Source organism: Theobroma umbraticum, unplaced genomic scaffold, assembly GCF_002168275.2.
Source record: "Theobroma umbraticum cultivar Fairchild unplaced genomic scaffold, ASM216827v3 scaffold_86.0, whole genome shotgun sequence".
Classification (NCBI taxonomy): domain Eukaryota; kingdom Viridiplantae; phylum Streptophyta; class Magnoliopsida; order Malvales; family Malvaceae; genus Theobroma; species Theobroma umbraticum.
This window is the reverse complement of record NW_018397263.1, coordinates 2,320,189-2,340,390: the sequence shown is the minus strand read 5'-3', so window position 1 is coordinate 2,340,390 and position 20,202 is coordinate 2,320,189. Positions and strand designations below refer to the sequence as shown.

The following is a 20,202-nucleotide window of genomic DNA, read 5'->3' as shown; positions in this document are numbered from 1 at the left end:
GATTTTTCTTTTATCTTTGATTTATAAGATTAAAAATTAAAAAATAAGTACACATGAGTATTTAACTTATTAATTAATGCATGATCCTTTGCATGGAGAGTAAGATTTGATTTTTTTAAAATTAAAAATTAAAAAATAATTTTTGAGGACTTATTTCATTTTTATTATTTTGAAAGGTTACCTCTTTGTTCCATAGAAACTTAATACAAACTTAATGTGAACCACAAAATGCATCATTTGAATGGCAAATGAAGATGAAACATTCACAATCAGAACCATTCAGTAGTAAGTGTATATCTAGTGATGGTGCAATGGTAAATGGATCGCACAAACCTTAGCTGGTCTCATTAATCTTTAATTTCTTGAGTAAGCTGACATCGCCCATGAAACTCTTTCTCTTGAAGCCAAGCCAAGGCCATTCCATTCGAGAACTGGACGACCATCACGGCAGCCTGTATGCAAGGGCTCAGTCGCAGATAAGTGTGAACAAGCCGCCTTCCTTAATTTAGCGGAATATCCCGATCTTTTAATTAAGTTGATTGGTCTATATTTTTGCTTGAGCTTCTATTTCTTGGCTTTTTGTTCTTGATCGAGTCAAGATCTTCAAGCTATAGCTTTGTTTGCGGTGATTCCAACATCCTTGATGCTAGGCTAGGCTTTCCAGCTCTGTATTTGATTCCCGCTATCACCATCAGTATTAAGTTTCATTTTTTTCAATGATAATTTTTAATTTGACTTTTTGTTTGAATAGAGGGTATTTGAACACCGGGCTAACCTATTTTACATTGTGAGCATCAAGTAGACACTTGTCAAAAATTTGTTCATGGGGCAGGAAAGGAGAACAGAAGATTTTTGTTCAATGCGGGCATGAGACAATCACATGCTTTGATGATCATTCACAAATCACACGGTGCTGCAAAAAATGGAAACAGCTGCATACAGTTTTACAATCAGGAATACATGATTATACATGCAAAGACTTTGCAAGGAGCAATCCTTCCTTAAACTGACAACCCACATAGTTGTGCAAGCCAACATGAACCCCTTCTTCAACCAATAGCCTAAACTATCACTGGCATTCCTCTACCGGATGCAGGTCCAAGTGTCAGCCCCATTGACAGCAGTCTGTTTTCAAAACAAATACATTCTATGGAGGAGGATCGAGTTACATTTCTAGTGTCAGTACTTGTTTCAAAGGCTAAGGTCTCTCTTTGGTTTCTAAAACCTCTTCATGGCTGGTATTGAGAACCTCTATTTAGACCTAGAGTCAATTTCTATTTTTGCGTACGAATGCTGTTACTTCCCCTGGAATCAGGGCTTGTAATTCCCCTGGAAGAATGCCAATAATGTTGGTGAAATAAACACATTTGCCTCCAAGATTTTCACACGTATCCTATCTTTGGATCAGAGCGCGCCCATCGTGCCCATAGTTTCCGGAATGTTCTTTTTCCTTTCGTAGTAAACGAAACCGTGTTTGAACAATGTACACATGGATTGCGGTCTACCGTCAATTCGGTCTATGACTCAACCTCCTTTGTTTCCTTGCTTGGATATTTTAGGATGTGTCTTTTTCATCCTTCCCTATTTAAGCTCTGTTGGCATTCGCATTCTTCTCAAATTGCAATTGATTCCTTGTTCTCTCTTTGTAAAACCCACAAAAAGCCTTTTTGAAAGTCCTCCCCAGGTGTTTTGACATCCCTCTTCTTCCCAGGAACAGGAGGAAGAGAGGAATTCATTGTTAACCCTTGTTAATCGTCAACAGATAGTATTAAGACAACAACCACCTCTTCTTTCAGGCTTCTTTGATGGCTAAGGAAAGCAGGAAAATGTACACCTGGATTGAAGTAGCGCCAGCTCCTATTATTTACCCTCAAAAGCCTTCCAATTCTCCAGGTTTGGAGACCATTGTTGAAGATGTTGTTGAGGAATATGATGACAATTCATAATTCCAGGATTCTGCTCAGTGCACCTGAATTCCTCAGAGACATGTTAGCATCTAAAGGAATGTTCCGTTTGGCCTTTTACCGGAACAAATGGTTCATTAAGTAATGAGAGGAAGCAACCAAAACGCGTATGAAAAGGACATGACTGCAGCATCATCCATGAAGGATTGAGAAAACTAAGCACTCCTTAAAGCAGCAATGTACTGTAAATTTTGTAGATCAGTTTTCTTTTTATCTGTGCATACTCCGTTCCATCGAAAGAAAGTAAATAATTTCATTAATTAAATTACTGTCTTGCTCTAAAATATTCCCAGATGTCATCATCCTGCAATCATGATGAGAATTGCATGGTTAACATTTCCAGGCTGAAACTTTGACAAGCAAGAAAGCTAATTCTAAATTTCTAATTATAGGATTTGATCCAATTTGTACTTCAAAAGAAAAGTGAAACCAATTGATGATAAGTTTAGTCCTCATAAGTATCAATTAAGTTAATTAAAATGGCTTTGAAAAGCCATACCAGCATTATCGTCCATCGTTTTTCCTGTCAATTTCTCTCCCTATATATCTTTATATCTGTCAAAGCTAATGCTATCTTTATTAAATTTCCAACCAAAACTTTTGTCAGAAATCAAGCACCCTCTAATCTCAACGTGTTAAATGTTAAATTTGAGAAGGTAAATGACGTGTTGCTGGGAAAACGTCGAGATCTGGTTCATCATTTTATAATCAAGTCAATCTTCTGAGTTGGGGACACGTGTACCAATTTTAACTCGTGGCCTTGAGTGAAAACAAATGGAGCTAATTAGGGTGGTAGCTCTTGAAAACTTGCCTCGTCATCCCTTTCTTTTCTTTCAACGCAGAAATAATCTGTCCTGACCATGAAATTACATCCAACCAATTGTATGGTGGTTTTGCTTGCCATGTGCACTCGACAAGTATTCTTCACATTTGTCCCATGCTTGTGGCAGGGCCTTTTCTTAATTACTTGATCTTCCTTATTTTCCACATGGCTTTAGCTTAAAGGGGCAGCAATCTCTCCATTCCAATTCTTCTTGTCAATAATTTGTTTCTTTTAACTCATTATAAGAGCCACCCACCACACCCATTCACCTCTCAACCCAATTCCAGTCTACATCCAGCAAGTCCATAATCTTGCAGACAAGTTCCAGGTTTTGTCTTTTCCATTGGTCTCTCTATCAGCCGGTAAAAGGAAAGGCTTTGTTATTCTGCAATGGCAAAGGAGATTAGATATCTGAGTTCTTGGATTGAAGTGGCACCAGCCCTTGTCATTTCACCTCTCAGAACGTCAAATTCTCCAGTGTTGGAGACAATCGCAGAAGAAGAGACTGAGGAATCGGATGACGACTAGGAAATTAAATTTCGATTGCAGTTTCCTTTCTTGTGAATCCTGGGTCATAAATTGTAACTTTTGTGGTGCTAGCACATTGACAGAATGTTCTTTCTAAAAACAACTCGATCCATTTTGTTTGATTTGCTCCATTGCAATCCCAGTTTTGTTTTCCTTGATTTCATTGCTTCTTTTGTTACTAGTTTCCTAGCAGGCTTGTTGCAATGATTTGCCACAGAGCCAACACCAAATTATTAATTCATTAATGATCTCGCTTATGCATTAAAGGAAAACTGTCCTGTACTAATTGGCTAATACTGTGGGCAATCCTAATAGATTCCAGGCTGATATTTGGTATTAGCCTTTTTGTGGTTTGATCTGCCCAATCTTTTCCCATAAGGAATCTCATGGGAGGACAACCTTCAATAAGACAAGGAATGACTAGTTAAGAAAGAAACTCTGCTCTCCTTCCATGTGATTCTGTTACTTGGCAATATCTGTAGGGATTAAAGTTGTGTTCTGTTAAAAATTGGAGGCAAATGAAAGCTCGTGAAGACAGGTAGATTGAACCTGTAATCATCAAGTGGCCTGATTTTGAAACAAAAAAATTGTTGAGAAAAGAGGGCCATTTGCTCTCAGTTGAGTTGGACACATAATGAGTAGTTAAGTACAGATTCTGGAGAAGACCAAACCAACTACATTCTTCCAGGGAAATGTAGAGCATTGCATCTTGGAACAACTCGAAGCTGCCTTAATTATTTGATGGGTTTACTTTTCCACCTTTCTTTGAGAAATGAAATGCATGATGCACGATTTTCATCACACGTGCATGTATAATTTCTCTTTCAAAATGGCAAAAGATAAAACAGGGAATAAAGCAAAAAGGTCAAAACTCCCATTTCCCCACATATTTCTTCCATTTCTATAATGGGTTTGGTAAAAAACAAAAAATACTTCTCAATGTGTAGTAAATTTGGGCAATGAATTAGAAACGAATTGTAGGCTTTCACTAAGTAAATATATGAACCGAATAACAAAAATGGAAAAACGTACATAACTTATTTTCTCACCAAATTTTTTTAAGGTTATTCATAGAATGAAAAAAGTAGTTTTTTTATTCCTTCAATTTTAACTGACGAGTTACTCATCGAGTGACATATAAAAGGTATATTTTTTAAAAAAAATTTAAATTATTTAAGAAATTTTAAATAAATATTTATTTTTATATGATGTTCAATCAAACATTTTCATTTTTATTTTATGTCAAATAAGTTTTTACAATTAACAGTTAATTAATTATTATTAATTAAAACTTCATTTATTATTTTTATGCATGTATAATATTAACATGGAAAGTAAAAATGTCAAGTGATTACGTTCTCATTCAATAAAGCATATTAGTATACTACGTCAACACTACATAATATAAAATGATAAGTGATGTTTTGATTAATAGTAGTTAATTAATCGTTAGTTATAAAAAATTATTTAATTTAAAATAAAAAAATAAAAATTTAATTAAACGTAATAATAAAATAAAAGTTTATTTAAAGTTTTTAAAATAATTATATTTTTTAAAAATACTATACCTGTATAATATTTAGGTTTTGCTAACAATCCAAAATCCTTAGATAAAACAAGTTCCACTTCATTAGATAATCACAAAAAATTTTAGTAATTGTCATATACTTCTAACTTTATTTTTTCCCTTAAGAAGTTTTTATTTATATTGTATGGTTCTATATGGAAATGCGTTGTATCATGCACACAATGTTAAGATATAAAAAACATGCAATGAATATATCATATTCATTATGGTAACAAATAAAAAGTCGTATTTTAACAAAAATTGACTCAATTGATAAATTTTTTTTATCTCAATGTAAATAATTTTAAATACCCTACTTATTGATATTTATCTCGAATGGTCCATTGTCATAACACCCTACCCAATATATTATGGGACTTTTCTTTTTGACCGAAAAAATGTTGGAAAGAAATATTATTTCGCACATGATGAAAGATCAGGAGAGGACAACCGACCATGCTAATGGCCAATCAACGGCTAAAACCTCAACATCATCCTTGAAAAACTAAGTATTTGACACGTGGCTTAACCTAAGCCATGAACATATTCTAATATTTCTTCCCTATTGCTTGGACCGTGGTCCATCACTATGCGGATGATTATTGATTAGGGAAAAGCACAGCGATTTTTGTTTAAGCATAAAATATATTAGTGTAATATAAGTGAGCAATGATTGGTGGCGGCCGTTTAAAATACAACGTGGCAGGACAAGAGTGGTTGAGTCGACAACGGCGGTGTTGGGTGGGACCAAGTGGAACTGGGCGGTGGTGGTGAAAAGAACACTGATTAGTCGGTACACCAATTTAGTCACGCCCACCGTCACACGCTGGCACACCATTTCATGTGATTCTAGCTGTCCAAATACAGCCATGGAGGGGATGGTCCCATCAGAATGAAGACACGTGGCGAATTATGAGCCAGTTAACAGCGACGGTATTGATTTACCCTACTTGCGTCTTTTTCAAGTGTTCGGCAGATCAAACGACGCTGCATTTTTCACATTTTATTTGGCCTTTTCCGAAGGAGAAAGTTTTGGATTTCTTTGCGTAACCATACCTTTTTTTATTTTTGCTCCATCAATTCATAATTGCAACGAAGGACAATAATAGAAATAGTGGAACTACAGTGAAAGATTAGCATTTATTGTAGTGGAAGATCCACTATTCAGGTTAATTAATGGGTTAATATTATCTAAGTAACCACCAATCTAATTAAAATATTCTTCTAATTCATGATGTAAAATACATTGTTGCTTATGGATTAATAAACTGAAAAAGTAAGAAGCTGAATTAATTAACTTATCTGTTCACTTTTTATGTATTTAAGAACAAAGAAAGAGATTGACTCCAACAATTGCTGCCAAGTATGTATTGTTTCTTTGATGAGGGCCTATTTTAATATGCCTAGAGTTGCTAGAAACATAGTAATAATAATAGTTAAACGTGATTATCACTTATCTGTATTGAAACATACACATATATATATATATAGTTTATAATAGTAAGGAAGGTGTCTGTAACAATTTATTTTATCCATTTTTTTGTTAATAAATAAAATAAACACGATGATAAAGAAATGCTAGATCAAGTAATTGAATTAACTTTTTTAACAAAAATTCTTTATTTTGATTTGGTTTTTCGTTTAGTGTTTTTTTTTCTATTTTTGCATCACATGTTTAGTAATTTTTTTGTATTAGAATTTAAGATTTAAAGATTAAAATTTTTGATTGATTGTATATAAAATTAAATACATAATACAAAATTATAAAAAGAAATACTGAACAAGACATCAAATGAATTTCTATTCAACTTTCTTACCATAAAAGTATAAAAATAGCTTCCACTTTATAAGTGCAACTACATTTGGTGCTTCAATGTAATTTCTTGGGTAGACATCATATGGAAATTGATCATGATTCAAACTTCATACCCACTTTCATAAAGTAAAATCACATGAAATGAACTTGGATTTTTCCCAACAAATTCAAAGCAGAACTTTTAAAACCTAAGTGGGCTGTAATCATATATAGTTTTTAAGCATAAGAAGTGACTAGAACTATCTTGCAAAGTAGTGGCCAAGTCACAGGGAGCCAGGGGATCAAAGTCCATGAGCAAACAGTCACCCTTGGTGGGGTCACAGACAGGGAAACAAACCATACTTTTGTAATATGGGGCGGCAAAGCTAAGCTGATTTAACACTCACTCAACTCTCTCATCTCACCCCATATATACCCCCACTCCACTTCTCCATGCTTCCCATCACAAATTCTTCAAGGAAAGATAAACAAGGCTCTCCTCCAAGCTTCTATCTTCTATTTGATCACCTTGTCATTGAATTTTCTTAGCGCAAAGAGGCCATGGCTAAGGACATTGAGGTCGGTGGTGAGTTCCAAGCCAAAGACTACCATGATCCTCCGCCAGCTCCGTTGGTCGACGCGGAGGAGTTCATAAAGTGGTCCTTTTACAGGGCTATAATAGCTGAGTTTATTGCCACGCTCTTGTTTTTGTACATCACTGTGTTGACAGTGATCGGCTACAAGAGCCAGATTGACAAGGGTGGTGATGAATGCGGTGGTGTTGGCATTCTTGGCATTGCTTGGGCTTTCGGCGGCATGATCTTTGTCCTTGTTTACTGCACTGCTGGCATCTCAGGTAAAGTATAACTCTCTCTCTCTCTCTCTCTCTATCTTTTTCTATGAGTAATTGATCATATCTTAGTTCTTGGATGAACGGGATATTTTCCTAAGATCAATGGTTTTGGTTAGCATTTATGACTGACAAGTGACATCTCCCTAAAATATATAGTAACTTTCTTTTATAGCCAAAAACAGATCATTGGCCAACTCAGTTTTCCAAGAACATGTTCCCACTGAAGTAAAAGTTTTTTCAGAAGCAAGAAAGTGTCAAAAAACGTTTAAGAAATTACAATTAAACTAGGGTAAAAACTGGGTAATTGAGCAGATGGCTAACAGTTTTTGATGAAATATGCAGGGGGGCACATCAATCCTGCTGTGACCTTTGGGCTGTTCCTGGCTAGGAAGGTGTCTTTGGTCCGAGCCGTTTTGTACATGGCTGCTCAATGTTTGGGAGCCATCTGTGGCTGTGGGCTGGTGAAGGCATTCCAAAAATCTTACTACAACCAGTATGGAGGAGGAGCCAACTTTCTCGCTGATGGATACAGCACCGGAACCGGTTTGGCCGCTGAAATCATCGGCACCTTTGTTCTTGTCTACACTGTTTTCTCTGCTACTGATCCCAAGAGGAGTGCAAGAGACTCCCACGTCCCTGTATGTCTCTAACTCAACCAACTCCACACTTTCGTACTTCCCTTTTTATCCTCTCAAATTAGGGTACAAATTTCTTAGAAATCTTGCTAATTAATTTTGGTTTGATCGCAAAATTCATCGACTGTATGGTTCTGAATTTGAAATCACCATTGGAAGTAGCTAGACATAAAGTGTACAAAAACTTTCCATTTTTATTAATTACTAATTTTTTTTCTATATTCTAATTTAAGGTCTTGGCACCACTTCCCATTGGGTTTGCTGTGTTCATGGTTCACTTGGCCACTATTCCGATCACCGGCACCGGTATTAACCCTGCTCGTAGTTTTGGAGCTGCTGTTATGTATAACCAGGACAAGCCATGGGATGACCAAGTATGAACCATTCACTCATACAATTGATTTTAATTTTTCCTTAATTTTATGGCAACCTTTTTGAAGTATTGATGCCTAACGCAACATTTGTTGTGTTTGAATTCTTGCAGTGGATTTTCTGGGTTGGACCTTTCATTGGTGCCGCCATTGCTGCAATCTATCACCAGTATATCCTGAGGGCAGCTGCTGCTAAAGCTCTTGGATCCTTCAGGAGCAGCTCTGCCATGTAAAAAAATATTAAGCAATAATTCTCCAGCCACGAGAAAAGAAAAAGGGTTGCCTTGGAGAAATGAAGTTTTATGTGGTCAAGAGGCTTTAACGGACCATTGAATTTGTAAATTATAATGAAAGGTGTCATGCTTCTCTGTATCATCTGGCACTTATTTTTAATGTGCCCAAGTGTTGTCATCATCCCTGTTTTCCTTTTCTATCCTTTTTCCTTTTTTTTTTCTTTTTTGGTTGTCTTGGTGTCTCTTTGTTGTCTTTGAAAATTTTATCATCAAGTACTTTGTGTTTCTTTATTTGAAAGAGTTCATTTCCCTATCCTTTCTTTTCTTCTTTTTTATCTGGATGGAAAATGATTTGGGTGACCTATAAATGTGGTGAAATTGGCAAATTTATCCATTTAAATGTGACCTGATCAAGAACAGGAAAACAAGGGTATTGGATATGTTAACAAACGAATTAGACATTAGCCCTGTTGGTGTTTTCTAGCTTTTAAGTTGGTGGCAGCTACAGAAAAGAACAGTAAACTGGGGGTACTTTAAAGCAAGTTAAGTACATAAAACGTATAGTATTGAGAATGTTTTTAATCCTGACAACTCCTGTCTAATGTGAAATACTCTACCATGAGGAGGAGATTAGTGAATTTAACTTTCTGGAATAATAGATCATCTGATCTGATTATCTTACAAACCGCTAAGATGAATCAAGATTATCTGTTTCCAGAGGACTTTCAACTTAACTGTTTCAGAAATGGAGCAAGAGAAACAGCTTTAGGTGCCTCTACCAAAGATAAAACGAAACATTCATATGGCCAAAGCCAGATTCAACAGGGGAAAAAAAAATCAGGGAGTTCAAATCAGACCAGGTTGCTGTAGCATGTCAAGTTTTCAAAATTTGGCGTGTGTTAAGTGAGGTGGCTTTCCTCGTTGTCTCGGGCCACCTTGCCTTCCTCGGAAATTTTTTATAACGAGAAAAGGAATTTAATGGTATTAGCTCTCATTTATGGCAATGCATTAAACTCTGATATTGAGGATTTATTAATGGCAACCTTTTCATGATTCCAACTAGATAATCTATTCATGTAATGCGGAAAACAATGTCACCATGGCATCGCCATCAGACAAACTTAAACGAGAATTGAATCCCATTTCTCACCATTTCTTCATCCAACTCTAATTCCTGACTAGAGTTTATATAATGTGGTGCCTTCTAAACTGGGAAATTAAAGAGTTTCATTGCATATCTTAAATTCATAGCTCTTTTGTGCCTTGAAAAAATCCTCACATTTTTGCAATTTCTCATCGGTTCTGCATAATTTTCCAATAAGCTTCCTTCTCTCCAAGAGACCAAACATGCCAAAACAAGCCTCGAAAGTATGTCTCTTTTTATCTGTAATGTTTTCAATTTTAGCAAATTATAGTATTTCTGCAACGACTTCTGAGCAATCTTATGCTCCAGCGGCATCAGAATCTGAAAACAAATCTCTTTCCCCAGAATCTTTACCTTTTCTTCCCAATCCCGACAGTCCAACTACGGAAGCTGAAGCTGAAACTCTCTCTCCAACATATTTTTCTGTTCCTCCTAGCTCTGGCATTCCTGATGTTGAAACCAAACCCAACCAAACACTCTCTCAAGAGAACATTTCCAGTCTTTCCAATGCTGATGAACCCTCTCTCGAGACCCAAGGTCAGGAAAAGCTCTCTCAAGACCTTGCATCTCCTCCATCCGTTGATGATCCTACTCTTGAAACGAACAAAGGTGATGAAAATATCTCCACTTCTCTTTCTCCTACCACTGTTGATGATTCTGTTCTTGACACCCGGGATATGGATAATCTTTCTCAAGAAAATACATCTCTTCCTCCTACGAAGGCGGATCCTCCAGCTGTTGAAACCAAAGAGAGTGATGATCTTTTCCAGGAGAACACATCTCTGCCTCCTTCCCCGAGTGTGGATACTCCTGCTGTTGAAACCAAAGAAGACGAGAATGTTTCTCAAGAGAATCTATCTTCTGCTGAAAACAAAGACAACGACATACTGTCTCAAGAGAATACATCTGTTCCTTCTTCTTATTCTCCTAATGTGGATGCTCCTAGTCTTGAAGAGAATAAATCTCCTGCTCTTGCCCCTGCAAACGTTGACAATTCTCCAGCTCTTGACACCTCAGACGATGGGAGTTTCACTCAAGAGAATCAATCACCTGTTACCTATGTTAATGCCCCAGCTCCTGAAACAAAAGGGGAGGAAGATATCACCAGCCAGGATTATTCATCAGCTACTCCTCCCAACACAGAATCCCAAAATCCTGAAAATGTACCTGAACTTAATGACTACAGCTCTCTACCAAAAACTGCAGTCCCTGCACCATCAGAAGCAGTCTTATTCCCAGAATCAGACCCCACCGTCCAAATGACTCCTTCAAACGATGACACTTTTGGTTTAGCTCCAACAATTCATCAGACAATCTTGCCATTCAACTACAGGGCTGAAGATGAGCCTGTTGAACCTTATGAAGATGAGGACTCTTGGAATGGAGTGAATGGAGCTGTGGCTGGAGTTCTGGTTGGTGCTTGTGTTATTGGGGTGGGAGGATTTATTTACCAGAAGAGGAAGAACGATAATATCAGAGCACAGTATACATGCTTGGCCAAGAAAGGAGGGGTCTGAAGCTATCTATATCCAGATCAACTTCCGCAATTCCAATTCTCCGAAGCTCTATTATTTTAGCTTTATGTGTTTTCTATTTCCACCATAGAATTTAGGTTGGATTGTCTAAGCAATGGAACTTCCTGTGTGGTGAAGATGGAGAAGAATGCAACACTTGAATTCCATGGAGATTTGATACACGAGTTGGTGATTTGCTCGGTTATCTACTAAAATTGGGAACCTTGAACGTTTATCATAAGTGGAATAAATATGGGATACTTCATACTTGCAAAGATGTTCTTTCTTAATTTATTGTTCATACTTATGTTTTAAGTTCATTTAAGCAATAGTCATATAGGGCAAAATTTAACATTATACTTTGGCACTCATTTTGATATTTTGACAATTGTGGTTAGTTATATATTTCTTTATTTGGAAAAAGAAAATTTGAACCTTACTTTTTGAACAGAATTATGCATTAATTAGATGAATTATTCATCTAAATGTTGGGGTATAATTTTTTATTATTTTTTAAACTTGAAAATATGAAAAAAAATTTCTTGTAAATAAGCATTACTACCATTGTTTTAACCACAATGAATAATGAATTTGCCAAGCATAAAAAAAAAAAGAGGAAAATCAAATTGAGCCCCAAATCCAAATTCTGGCTTATATGTAGGGCAAAAGCAATGGAAGCATTACCAATTACAAAAGCCCTCGTGGAAATCAAAACGACATAGTTTACCTCGGTTCTCTTTGTAATGGTAACAGTTTATTTTCCTCCCTTGCATCAGTCAAACAAGCGTCCTTCAGTTTTGCACTGAAATCTTCGGACAAAAAATCTAGACACCGTTTTCCAGGTAACCCAAAGTTTTTCCCTTTTTATTTCAGTTTTTAATATCTTCGTTATAATTCGTATGGGGTTTTAAACTGCTCTCTGCCTTGCCAAAAGGTCAAAACTGTATGTTCTGTTATTCATGGAGGGAGAATAGAATTCTGTGAAAGATCAAACTAAGAAAGCAGAAAGCAGAAAAGCAGAGATCCTATTTTTTTTAAAGTCTTTTCAGTTTAATTTTAATTGGATTTGGTTGGTGGGTTGTTTTTAGATTTTACTTTGAAGTCTTTTTGTTCCTCTAAATTGAATTGGTGAAGATTTTTGGAAAAGCGTTTTAGCTATAAGAGAATATAAGGTGTTGATGGGATCTGAGGAAAGATCTTTGATTTAACTTGATTTTGTCTGAGCCTTAAATAATTAGTTTTAATTTTTGTGTTGTATCCTATGAGGATTTGAATCTTAACTGTTTCTTGGAGGTTAAAGTTTGCATCTTGCTCAGGACCCTTTTGCAAAATGTAGCTATAGTTCTTCCTGTGGAATGAACTTTCCAGGCATACCAAGAAATATTCTTGTAACAATAAAATTAGAGTTTAGGTACTGGACTTTGTGGTGAAATTGAGTTTATGATGTCCCTTCTATTGAGAACTTAACATAAGCGTAATAATTTATAGGTTAGAGCTCAGCTTGCTTCTGTTGAGTTTAGCAATATGATTTGCCTTGTTCTGTAATAGTTTATCTTAACAGTCTGATAAGCCTGGAATCCAAATTTTCTTTTTTGACATCTACACGTGAACTTTTGAGTTTGTGTTTAGTTTAACCTGTTGGGATTATTCATTTCATGTGCTCCAAATTTAATTCTTTCAGACCTCAAAGTACCTTATTGGTTATGAGTGAGGTTCTCTTCCTGACAGACTATGCAATTATACGGTTATAATCAATCTTGTCTTGAAAGGTTTTTTGGGCTTTTGGCATTGTAGGAAATCATGGAAACCAGTAGGGGTCAGGGTGGAATCCAGCAGTTGCTTGCTGCGGAACAAGAGGCTCAGCATATCGTGAATGCCGCCAGAAATGGTAACTATTCTATGTGCTGTTTTTGACCAATTTTCAGATTCAACAATTTGAAGTGATTTACCTGGATTTTTTTCCATATATTGTTATCTCTTTTTGTTCATTTGTATGTGAACTATGCCTGCAAGAATTGGTGTGAATATATATGAGGCTTTCTTCTCAAATACCTGATTTTTAGAAGGAGAAAGAATAAGAAAAGAAAATCGTCCTCTTCATGACCTCTATGGAAAAGTTGGCCGTATTATTTTCTCTTAATGAATGGTGTGTGTGTATGCAGCTCATAATTTACATGATTATTTTATGTACATGCATGCACTCTGACATGCATGTAATTGCTTTTCCATACATGATTTTTGGTCTTTTCAAAGTGTATGGTCTCGAGAATTCTTTTCATGGTTCATTTTTATAATATTTCATGTTTAGCTCTGAAGTAATTTCCCTCGTTTCCTTATTGCCTGGGTGTCTACCTTTAGCAAAGATGGCTAGGCTGAAACAAGCCAAGGAAGAGGCTGAAAAAGAGATTGCTGAACATCGAGCTCAAGCGGAGGAGGAGTTCCAGAGGAAAGTTGCTGAGGTAAAACATCTTGAATGCTAACTAGAGCTGAGTATTCTGACTTTTCTTTTTGTAGCTTGTGAAGTTTCTATTTATCAATTTTTTGAGATTGCTAATGAGGATTGGAAGCTTATCTCCTCACCTTGCATGTTTATAACATCAATTCCTTCTCTTAAGCTGCAAGGTTTTGAGCTGTGAAGTCCTTTGTAGATTTGTTAACTCTTTCTTTCTGATTTCGTCTTGTGGTCATCAAACAGAGCAGTGGAGATTCAGGTGCTAATGTGAAGCGGCTTGAGCAAGAGACAGAAGCAAAGATTCACCACCTGAAGCATGAGGCTGCAAGAATATCAGATGATGTTGTCCAAATGCTTCTCAAGCATGTGACAACAGTGAAGAATTAAGCCCCTGGACATGGCAAACGGTCAAAATCTGTTATACCAGTTTTTTTCTCTTGGCGTGGTTTATCCTAGGCCATAGCTTCCTGCGTGCTGTAGCATTTGCCTTGTTCTGTTCACTTAATTTAAACTGTGCACGGCAAATTAGACCTTTTTATTGTCGAATAAAGCACTTCAAGAATATATTCGCCAACTGATTTGCCCAGTATTTGTCACTATCTTATTCTGTAGTAGGGGAATAGAGCAATAAAGTTTTACTTAGGTCAATATGTTTGACATTTGAACTTAAATTTATAGTTATGATCAGAATCCCAAACCTTTTGTTTTTACAGTATTATATAAAGAAGATAGTGTTTCTGTAAGGGGCAACAGGAAAAGGAAAGGCCCCTGTAGATACCATACATCAAGCAGAACTCAAGCATCGGATCTCGCAAAGATGGCAAAGCCAAGAAACAGAGAAATCAATGGAGCTCATGATCCGGGCCTGGCGAAACTGGATCGCTTGCTACATCTAAAGCCTTGTAACTGTATTGAGAAAGGAAAAGAATCAAAAACAGAAAGTGTTTCTGTGGAAGTTTCAATTATTCATTCCACATGAAACTCTAAAAGAAAAAAAAAATGTAGGTTAAACGGATCAGTCATCTGCCTTCCATTGACTCACATTTCATTGTGTTCTTCAATTTTCGATTTACATTGATCATTATGCAATTTGAAATTCTTCCACAGCTAAGCAGGAGGCAGCTGGATGCGAACGTGGGCTAGCAAATGCTTCTTTCTCCACCCGAGGAGCCTTTGGCACACATCAGGACCTTGGTTGTTTCCAGCCCGATATATTAGGCCCACCTTGTAAGCCTACACAAAGCGAAATGTTTCCTCTTACCGTTTCCTGTAAGCTTTTTGGTCCTTTACAAATAAGGATATTAATAAAAAAAAAAACATAATGCTTAAATCTTCCAAACTATTTAAAAATATTTAATTAAATTTTTATTTTTTATTATATTCAATTAAATTTTATATTTTTATTTAAATCAAATAAGTTTTTATTATTAATAACTGATTACTTGTCATTAGTAAATATGTCACTTATCATTTTATATTTATATGACAATATTATGACATTGATGTGAAAAGTGAAAAATATCATATGATTATGTTATCTTACCAAATTAGCATGTCATATAATCATTAATTATGATACGTCAATTTGTAGTATTATAATTAATTATAATATATTAACACATTACATTAACGTTACGCGATATAGAACAATCAATTATATTTTAATTAAATTAATAATTAATTATAAAAATTTAATTTAAAGTTTTTAAAATAGTTTAAGAGTTTTTTGTACATTATGCCAAAAAGAAATGAATACCATGCCTTTTGATTCTTTCTACAATTTCACTGCCAAGGCCAAGCAAGGAAAAACCCCAGCAGCTCGTTAACATGAATGCTGCTACTGTTGTAATGAACAACAAAGTAGTGAATAATAAAGTACATTGAAAACAAAGTAGCATACATTACATATATGAACATATTATGCATCGATCTAAAGCAACTTAGTAAGAGAAGGTGAATTCAAATGGTCTAGAGTTAGAATAAGGGGACGAACAACAAAAGGAAAGAGAAATGGAAAGACATCAACCTATGTAGATAGCTTCTAGATTTTTTTCCTCGTAAAGTAAACAGCATTTATTTATTACTATTAAAACGAGGTTTACAAGTTTGGCATATCTAGAAAAGGAAGTCTCCAAACCAATAACAAAGCAAAGATGAGACACACCATAAGTCAAACAACCGGCTGAATACAATAAGAAACACCTCAGAAAACAACCTATGGAAACAGAATTGAGACCACTCAACAGAACTAAGATATAGACCTGAAATAATCCAACAAAACAAGATTAGCAAGGACTTTGCGAATCCAAACTCGATCGAAAAGGAGAACAACTAGCAGCGAGCAAGCGTCTATGTTGTCAGAATTCGTAAAGAAGCTTTCCGAACAGTTTCATGTGAGAGGTCTCCAGACGTGTAACCAATGTCAAGCTACCATCCTTGGTTGGGCTTGGAAGTATGAACAGTTTCCCTTCATGGACAATATTTGCCGGCCTCATAAAAATAGGACGACCCCATCCGAAATCTGCATCATGGATAGGTAACCTTATCCAACTGTTGATAAGAAGGTTCGGGCACCGCACATGTTGAGGCCCTCGCCTGATAGCTTTTATGTCAGGGGCCTTTTCTATGTAATCAATACCAGATCTCAGATATTCATCATCCATTTCTTTCAATATTTCATGAATTCTCTTGACGGTATCTATGAATGGTTCTGATAGAAGATCACCAGCTAGAGTTAAGAGTGCAGCAATGAAGATTACATTGCCAAAGTAACCAGGTGGGAGAGGAGGACGCAATCTATTCCGTCCATCAATTGGCATTCTTAACTGGAGTTGCTGATCCTCTAAGAGGTCTCTAGCTTTGGTTGCGCAACGCCATATGTGTGCAGCTAAGATACTGTAGGTGCTATATTTTGTATTACTATTTGAATTTTCATTTCCTTTGGCTTTGAGGGCGTTTAGTTGATCAGCTGTGATCCTAAAGACTGATACAATTGATGGTTTGGGACCTAGCAGGGACTCTGAAGTTGAAAACATAGTTTGCAAAGGAGGAGGTGGTGTACATTCAACGTGACGAAATTTTGGAGTCGGTGGGTTTCGGGCTCGAAGAAGGGTACGATCCAAGAATGGGGCAATCCTGGGGGACAACCCTCGTACCGTGTTGGCCCAGCTATTAATGAAATGAAGTCCAGATGAACCATCTGTCATTGTGTGTTGAGTAGAAACTCCAAGAGAAATTCCTCCACATTTGAAAGTAGTTACCTACCAATAATTGCAATATTCATATGCAATTATTCTTGTTAAATACATGACTTATAAAAAAATTCAGAAAAAAGAGCAATTTTCATAAAAAAAAAAAAGTGTATTTATCAGTTCCAGTACTAACTTTTCAACTAGATAACTTAGCACACAACCTAAAGAGCAAAGTTTAATTGAGAAATGCATGAAACAATCTAAATATTCCTAACTTTCGAGAATTTTATTTTGATTTTGAAATGTATTAAGTTGAGGTATATTGCTTATCTTATATGTAAGATTCATATTTTCTAGCAAGCATCTATAGAGGAATGAATTATGACAAAATATAATCTAGAAATAATAAATTAAATAATTGAAAGAAGAATGAAACTTGATCAGTTAAACTCCCTTACTAAGAACTTGTTTGATCTAGTTTTTTTTCAACTTCAAAACTATTATTAAGTTTTTATAAAAAATAATAATTTTTAAAATTAAATTAAAACTGTTTGCTAAACTATTTAATAAAATAAATTATATAAATTTTAATTTTGATTAAAATTATCATAAAAGATATCCATATACTATTCAATCACCTAATAAGTTATAATATAATGATTCAAATTTATATATAATTTTAAATATTAAAATTAAAAAGATTAATAAAAAAATAACTTATAAATTTATATAATAACAATAGTATTATATTTTTGTTGATCTAACAAGAAATGGAACCATAATGCTTCAATTTATAAAATAAAAAATAAAAAAATAATATATTTAACATTAAAATTTTTTAATATAAAAGAAAAAAAATCTTTAAATAGTATCTTAATGTAGTTTTTAATTTTAAATTTTTTTCTCTTAATTTTTATAAAAACAAAAAAATTCAAAGTTTTGATATTTTATTGTTAAATTTTTTGTTTTTTAAATAATTTTTTTAAAAAAAATACAGAAAAGAAAAATCGTTATTTAAGTTGAAAAATGATCATTTGCTAAAAAAAAAGAAAAAAAAGGAAAATCGATTGAAAAAATGATATATCTTGAAAAATTAATGTGTTTTTTTTATAAAAAAATTCCTCTCTGAAACCTTTTTTAAACTCTTTTCTTCAAAATTTTGTTCTTAAAAAAATTATTTTTTTTAAGAACTTTTTAAAAGATCATATTTGATCAGTCTTTTTTTTAAAAAAAAAAATAAACCAAAAAAAAATCAATCCAAACAGCTACTAACTAGCACATAGCATGGTTTCTACTTATCCCTCTATATATCCCTACCTTTCAGTCATTAATTTTTTCAAAACAATATTAGGTGAGCTGCTAGTTAAAAAACTTTTTCTTTAATAAACATATAAGCTAATTATGTGCAAAAAAAAGAAACTTTATTATTTGTTTCCTTTCTATTCTTGTTTGGTAAAAACTAACCTTGACCTTACCGGAAGAGGGATAAGAAGAATTCCTCCAGAGTAGTCTATTTCTGGAACTAGTTGAGGAACTTTTGAACCATCTGTAAAATCTTGAACTAAATCATCCATGATAGAAGTAGTTTCAGTCTCTATGAATAATACTCCCTTTGCATTGCAGATTATTTCAAGTCTTCCATTTTCATCATATCCCAACCTTCCAGCTACGGGGTAAAATGGAACCAGAATCTTACTTAAAGACTCCTTCAACAGTTTTGTGTCAAAAAAATCCGAAGAACCATTTGGCTTGTAGAAGTATACAGTAGAAATATGGTACAGTGTCATCACCAAGTCCATGTTAGAGACCCATAGCCTTTGGTTTGGAGTTTCTTCAGCCGGACATACCATTGTTGACTCCTTCATGGTAATCTCCATATTTAAACCCCCTACAATTAATTATTGAGTCAGTGAACATAAAAAACAAGAAAATTCATGAATCTGCTGTTTTGGTATACAAAACATCATGTCTCTTCTAAAAGGCAAGTTCTTTATGCATGCAAAGGAAAAGCCTTAGTACCTTTTTTATTACCTTCTTTTTTATAACCAGTAGAAAGAAGCGAAGCCTTAATTAATATTGGTGGGAAATTATAACAAAACCTTCAGAATATAGATCGTGGTGGTTAGATAAGCAAAGCAGAGGGGAAGTGAAGAGAGGAGATTGTGCACAGAGGGGTGAAGTCTCTCGACGTGGTTTCAAGCTTATTTGTAGATGAAGGAGGGAATTGAACATAAGGAAGACGACAAAAACAGAAAAGCCAAAGAAACGAGGGACTTGAGTTTATGTGGTTTTCCTTTTATCAAGATTTTAAGGTTGCTGAACAGCCACGAGACAACAAACATAAAGGCTCCATGTATTTATTTGCTAGTCAACATTTACAGACGTGTGCCAACTGTAGTACGTCGTTGACGTCTTCATTTCTGGACTTAAGTAGTACGCCAAGTGGAGTTAATGTTTCTGAAAAATATTATTAAGTTCAAAAATCATGCTTTTACTTTCTAAAGGAAAGTGATACAGTGTACTATATATTAAGTTGAAATATCACGAGCTTTTACTTTTTAAAGTAAAGCTGTAATGTCATACTGTATTAAAAATATAATATAAAAGTTAAATTAAATAAAATTAAAATATTAAGAAATTAAATTAAAAAAATTAAAAAATATAAATTTTTAAATAAATTTTTAATTTATTTATTAATAAGTTAAATATTTAAGTGTTAAAAATTTATGATATTAATATATGTATATAAATATTTTTTTATTTGATTTCAAAATATGTAAATTAATTTAACTTTTTTATAAAAATTAAATTTGAATTCTTCTTCTATAAAAATATAAAATTTCATACCTAAAATCAAATTTGGATGGATAACTTACATTAAGTTAAAATAAAATAATACAAAATAATTAAATATATTGATTAATTATAATTTTTATAATTTACAAATACATATTCTTTTAGAATTATTTAACTCTTATCTAATTTATCTTTTATTTAAATTTACTCAAATTAGTGAAATATGTTGATTAAATTACAACTTTCACAATTTACAAACACAGGTTCTTTTGAAATTGTTTAACTTTTATCTTGTTTGCCTTTTATTTACAATTACTCAAAATTTCTTATAAAACG

At 34.3% G+C, this 20,202-nt stretch overlaps 3 protein-coding genes across 3 annotated transcripts in view; 2 read left to right on the top strand and 1 right to left on the bottom strand.

Moving 5' to 3' along the window:
- The first annotated feature begins 7,129 nt into the window (after positions 1 to 7,129).
- LOC110420099 (aquaporin PIP2-2-like) lies at positions 7,130 to 9,060 on the top strand. Its single transcript, XM_021433273.2, has 4 exons — positions 7,130 to 7,533; positions 7,873 to 8,168; positions 8,399 to 8,539; positions 8,650 to 9,060. The coding sequence occupies exons 1-4, from the start codon at positions 7,239 to 7,241 to the stop codon at positions 8,767 to 8,769; spliced, it is 852 nt and encodes a 283-aa protein (XP_021288948.1). The 5' UTR covers positions 7,130 to 7,238; the 3' UTR covers positions 8,770 to 9,060.
- A 3,050-nt stretch (positions 9,061 to 12,110) lies between these two features.
- On the top strand, positions 12,111 to 14,589 carry LOC110420405 (V-type proton ATPase subunit G1-like). Its single transcript, XM_021433705.2, has 4 exons — positions 12,111 to 12,269; positions 13,222 to 13,315; positions 13,786 to 13,886; positions 14,123 to 14,589. Exons 2-4 carry the CDS (start codon positions 13,228 to 13,230, stop codon positions 14,264 to 14,266), a joined length of 333 nt encoding a protein of 110 aa, XP_021289380.1. The 5' UTR covers positions 12,111 to 12,269; positions 13,222 to 13,227; the 3' UTR covers positions 14,267 to 14,589.
- Positions 14,590 to 15,854: 1,265 nt separating this feature from the next.
- The window catches only part of LOC110420250 (shikimate O-hydroxycinnamoyltransferase-like), an 8,484-nt gene continuing 4,136 nt past the window's right edge, over positions 15,855 to 20,202 (bottom strand). Inside the window, exons 2-4 of the mRNA XM_089784209.1 lie at positions 18,546 to 18,958; positions 17,536 to 17,544; positions 15,855 to 17,139 (exon numbers count right to left, since the gene is read on the bottom strand). Coding sequence (XP_089640335.1) covers positions 16,237 to 17,139; positions 17,536 to 17,544; positions 18,546 to 18,947 — 1,314 coding nt within the window. The 5' untranslated portion in view covers positions 18,948 to 18,958 and the 3' untranslated portion in view covers positions 15,855 to 16,236. The remainder of the gene's footprint in view (positions 17,140 to 17,535; positions 17,545 to 18,545; positions 18,959 to 20,202) is intronic.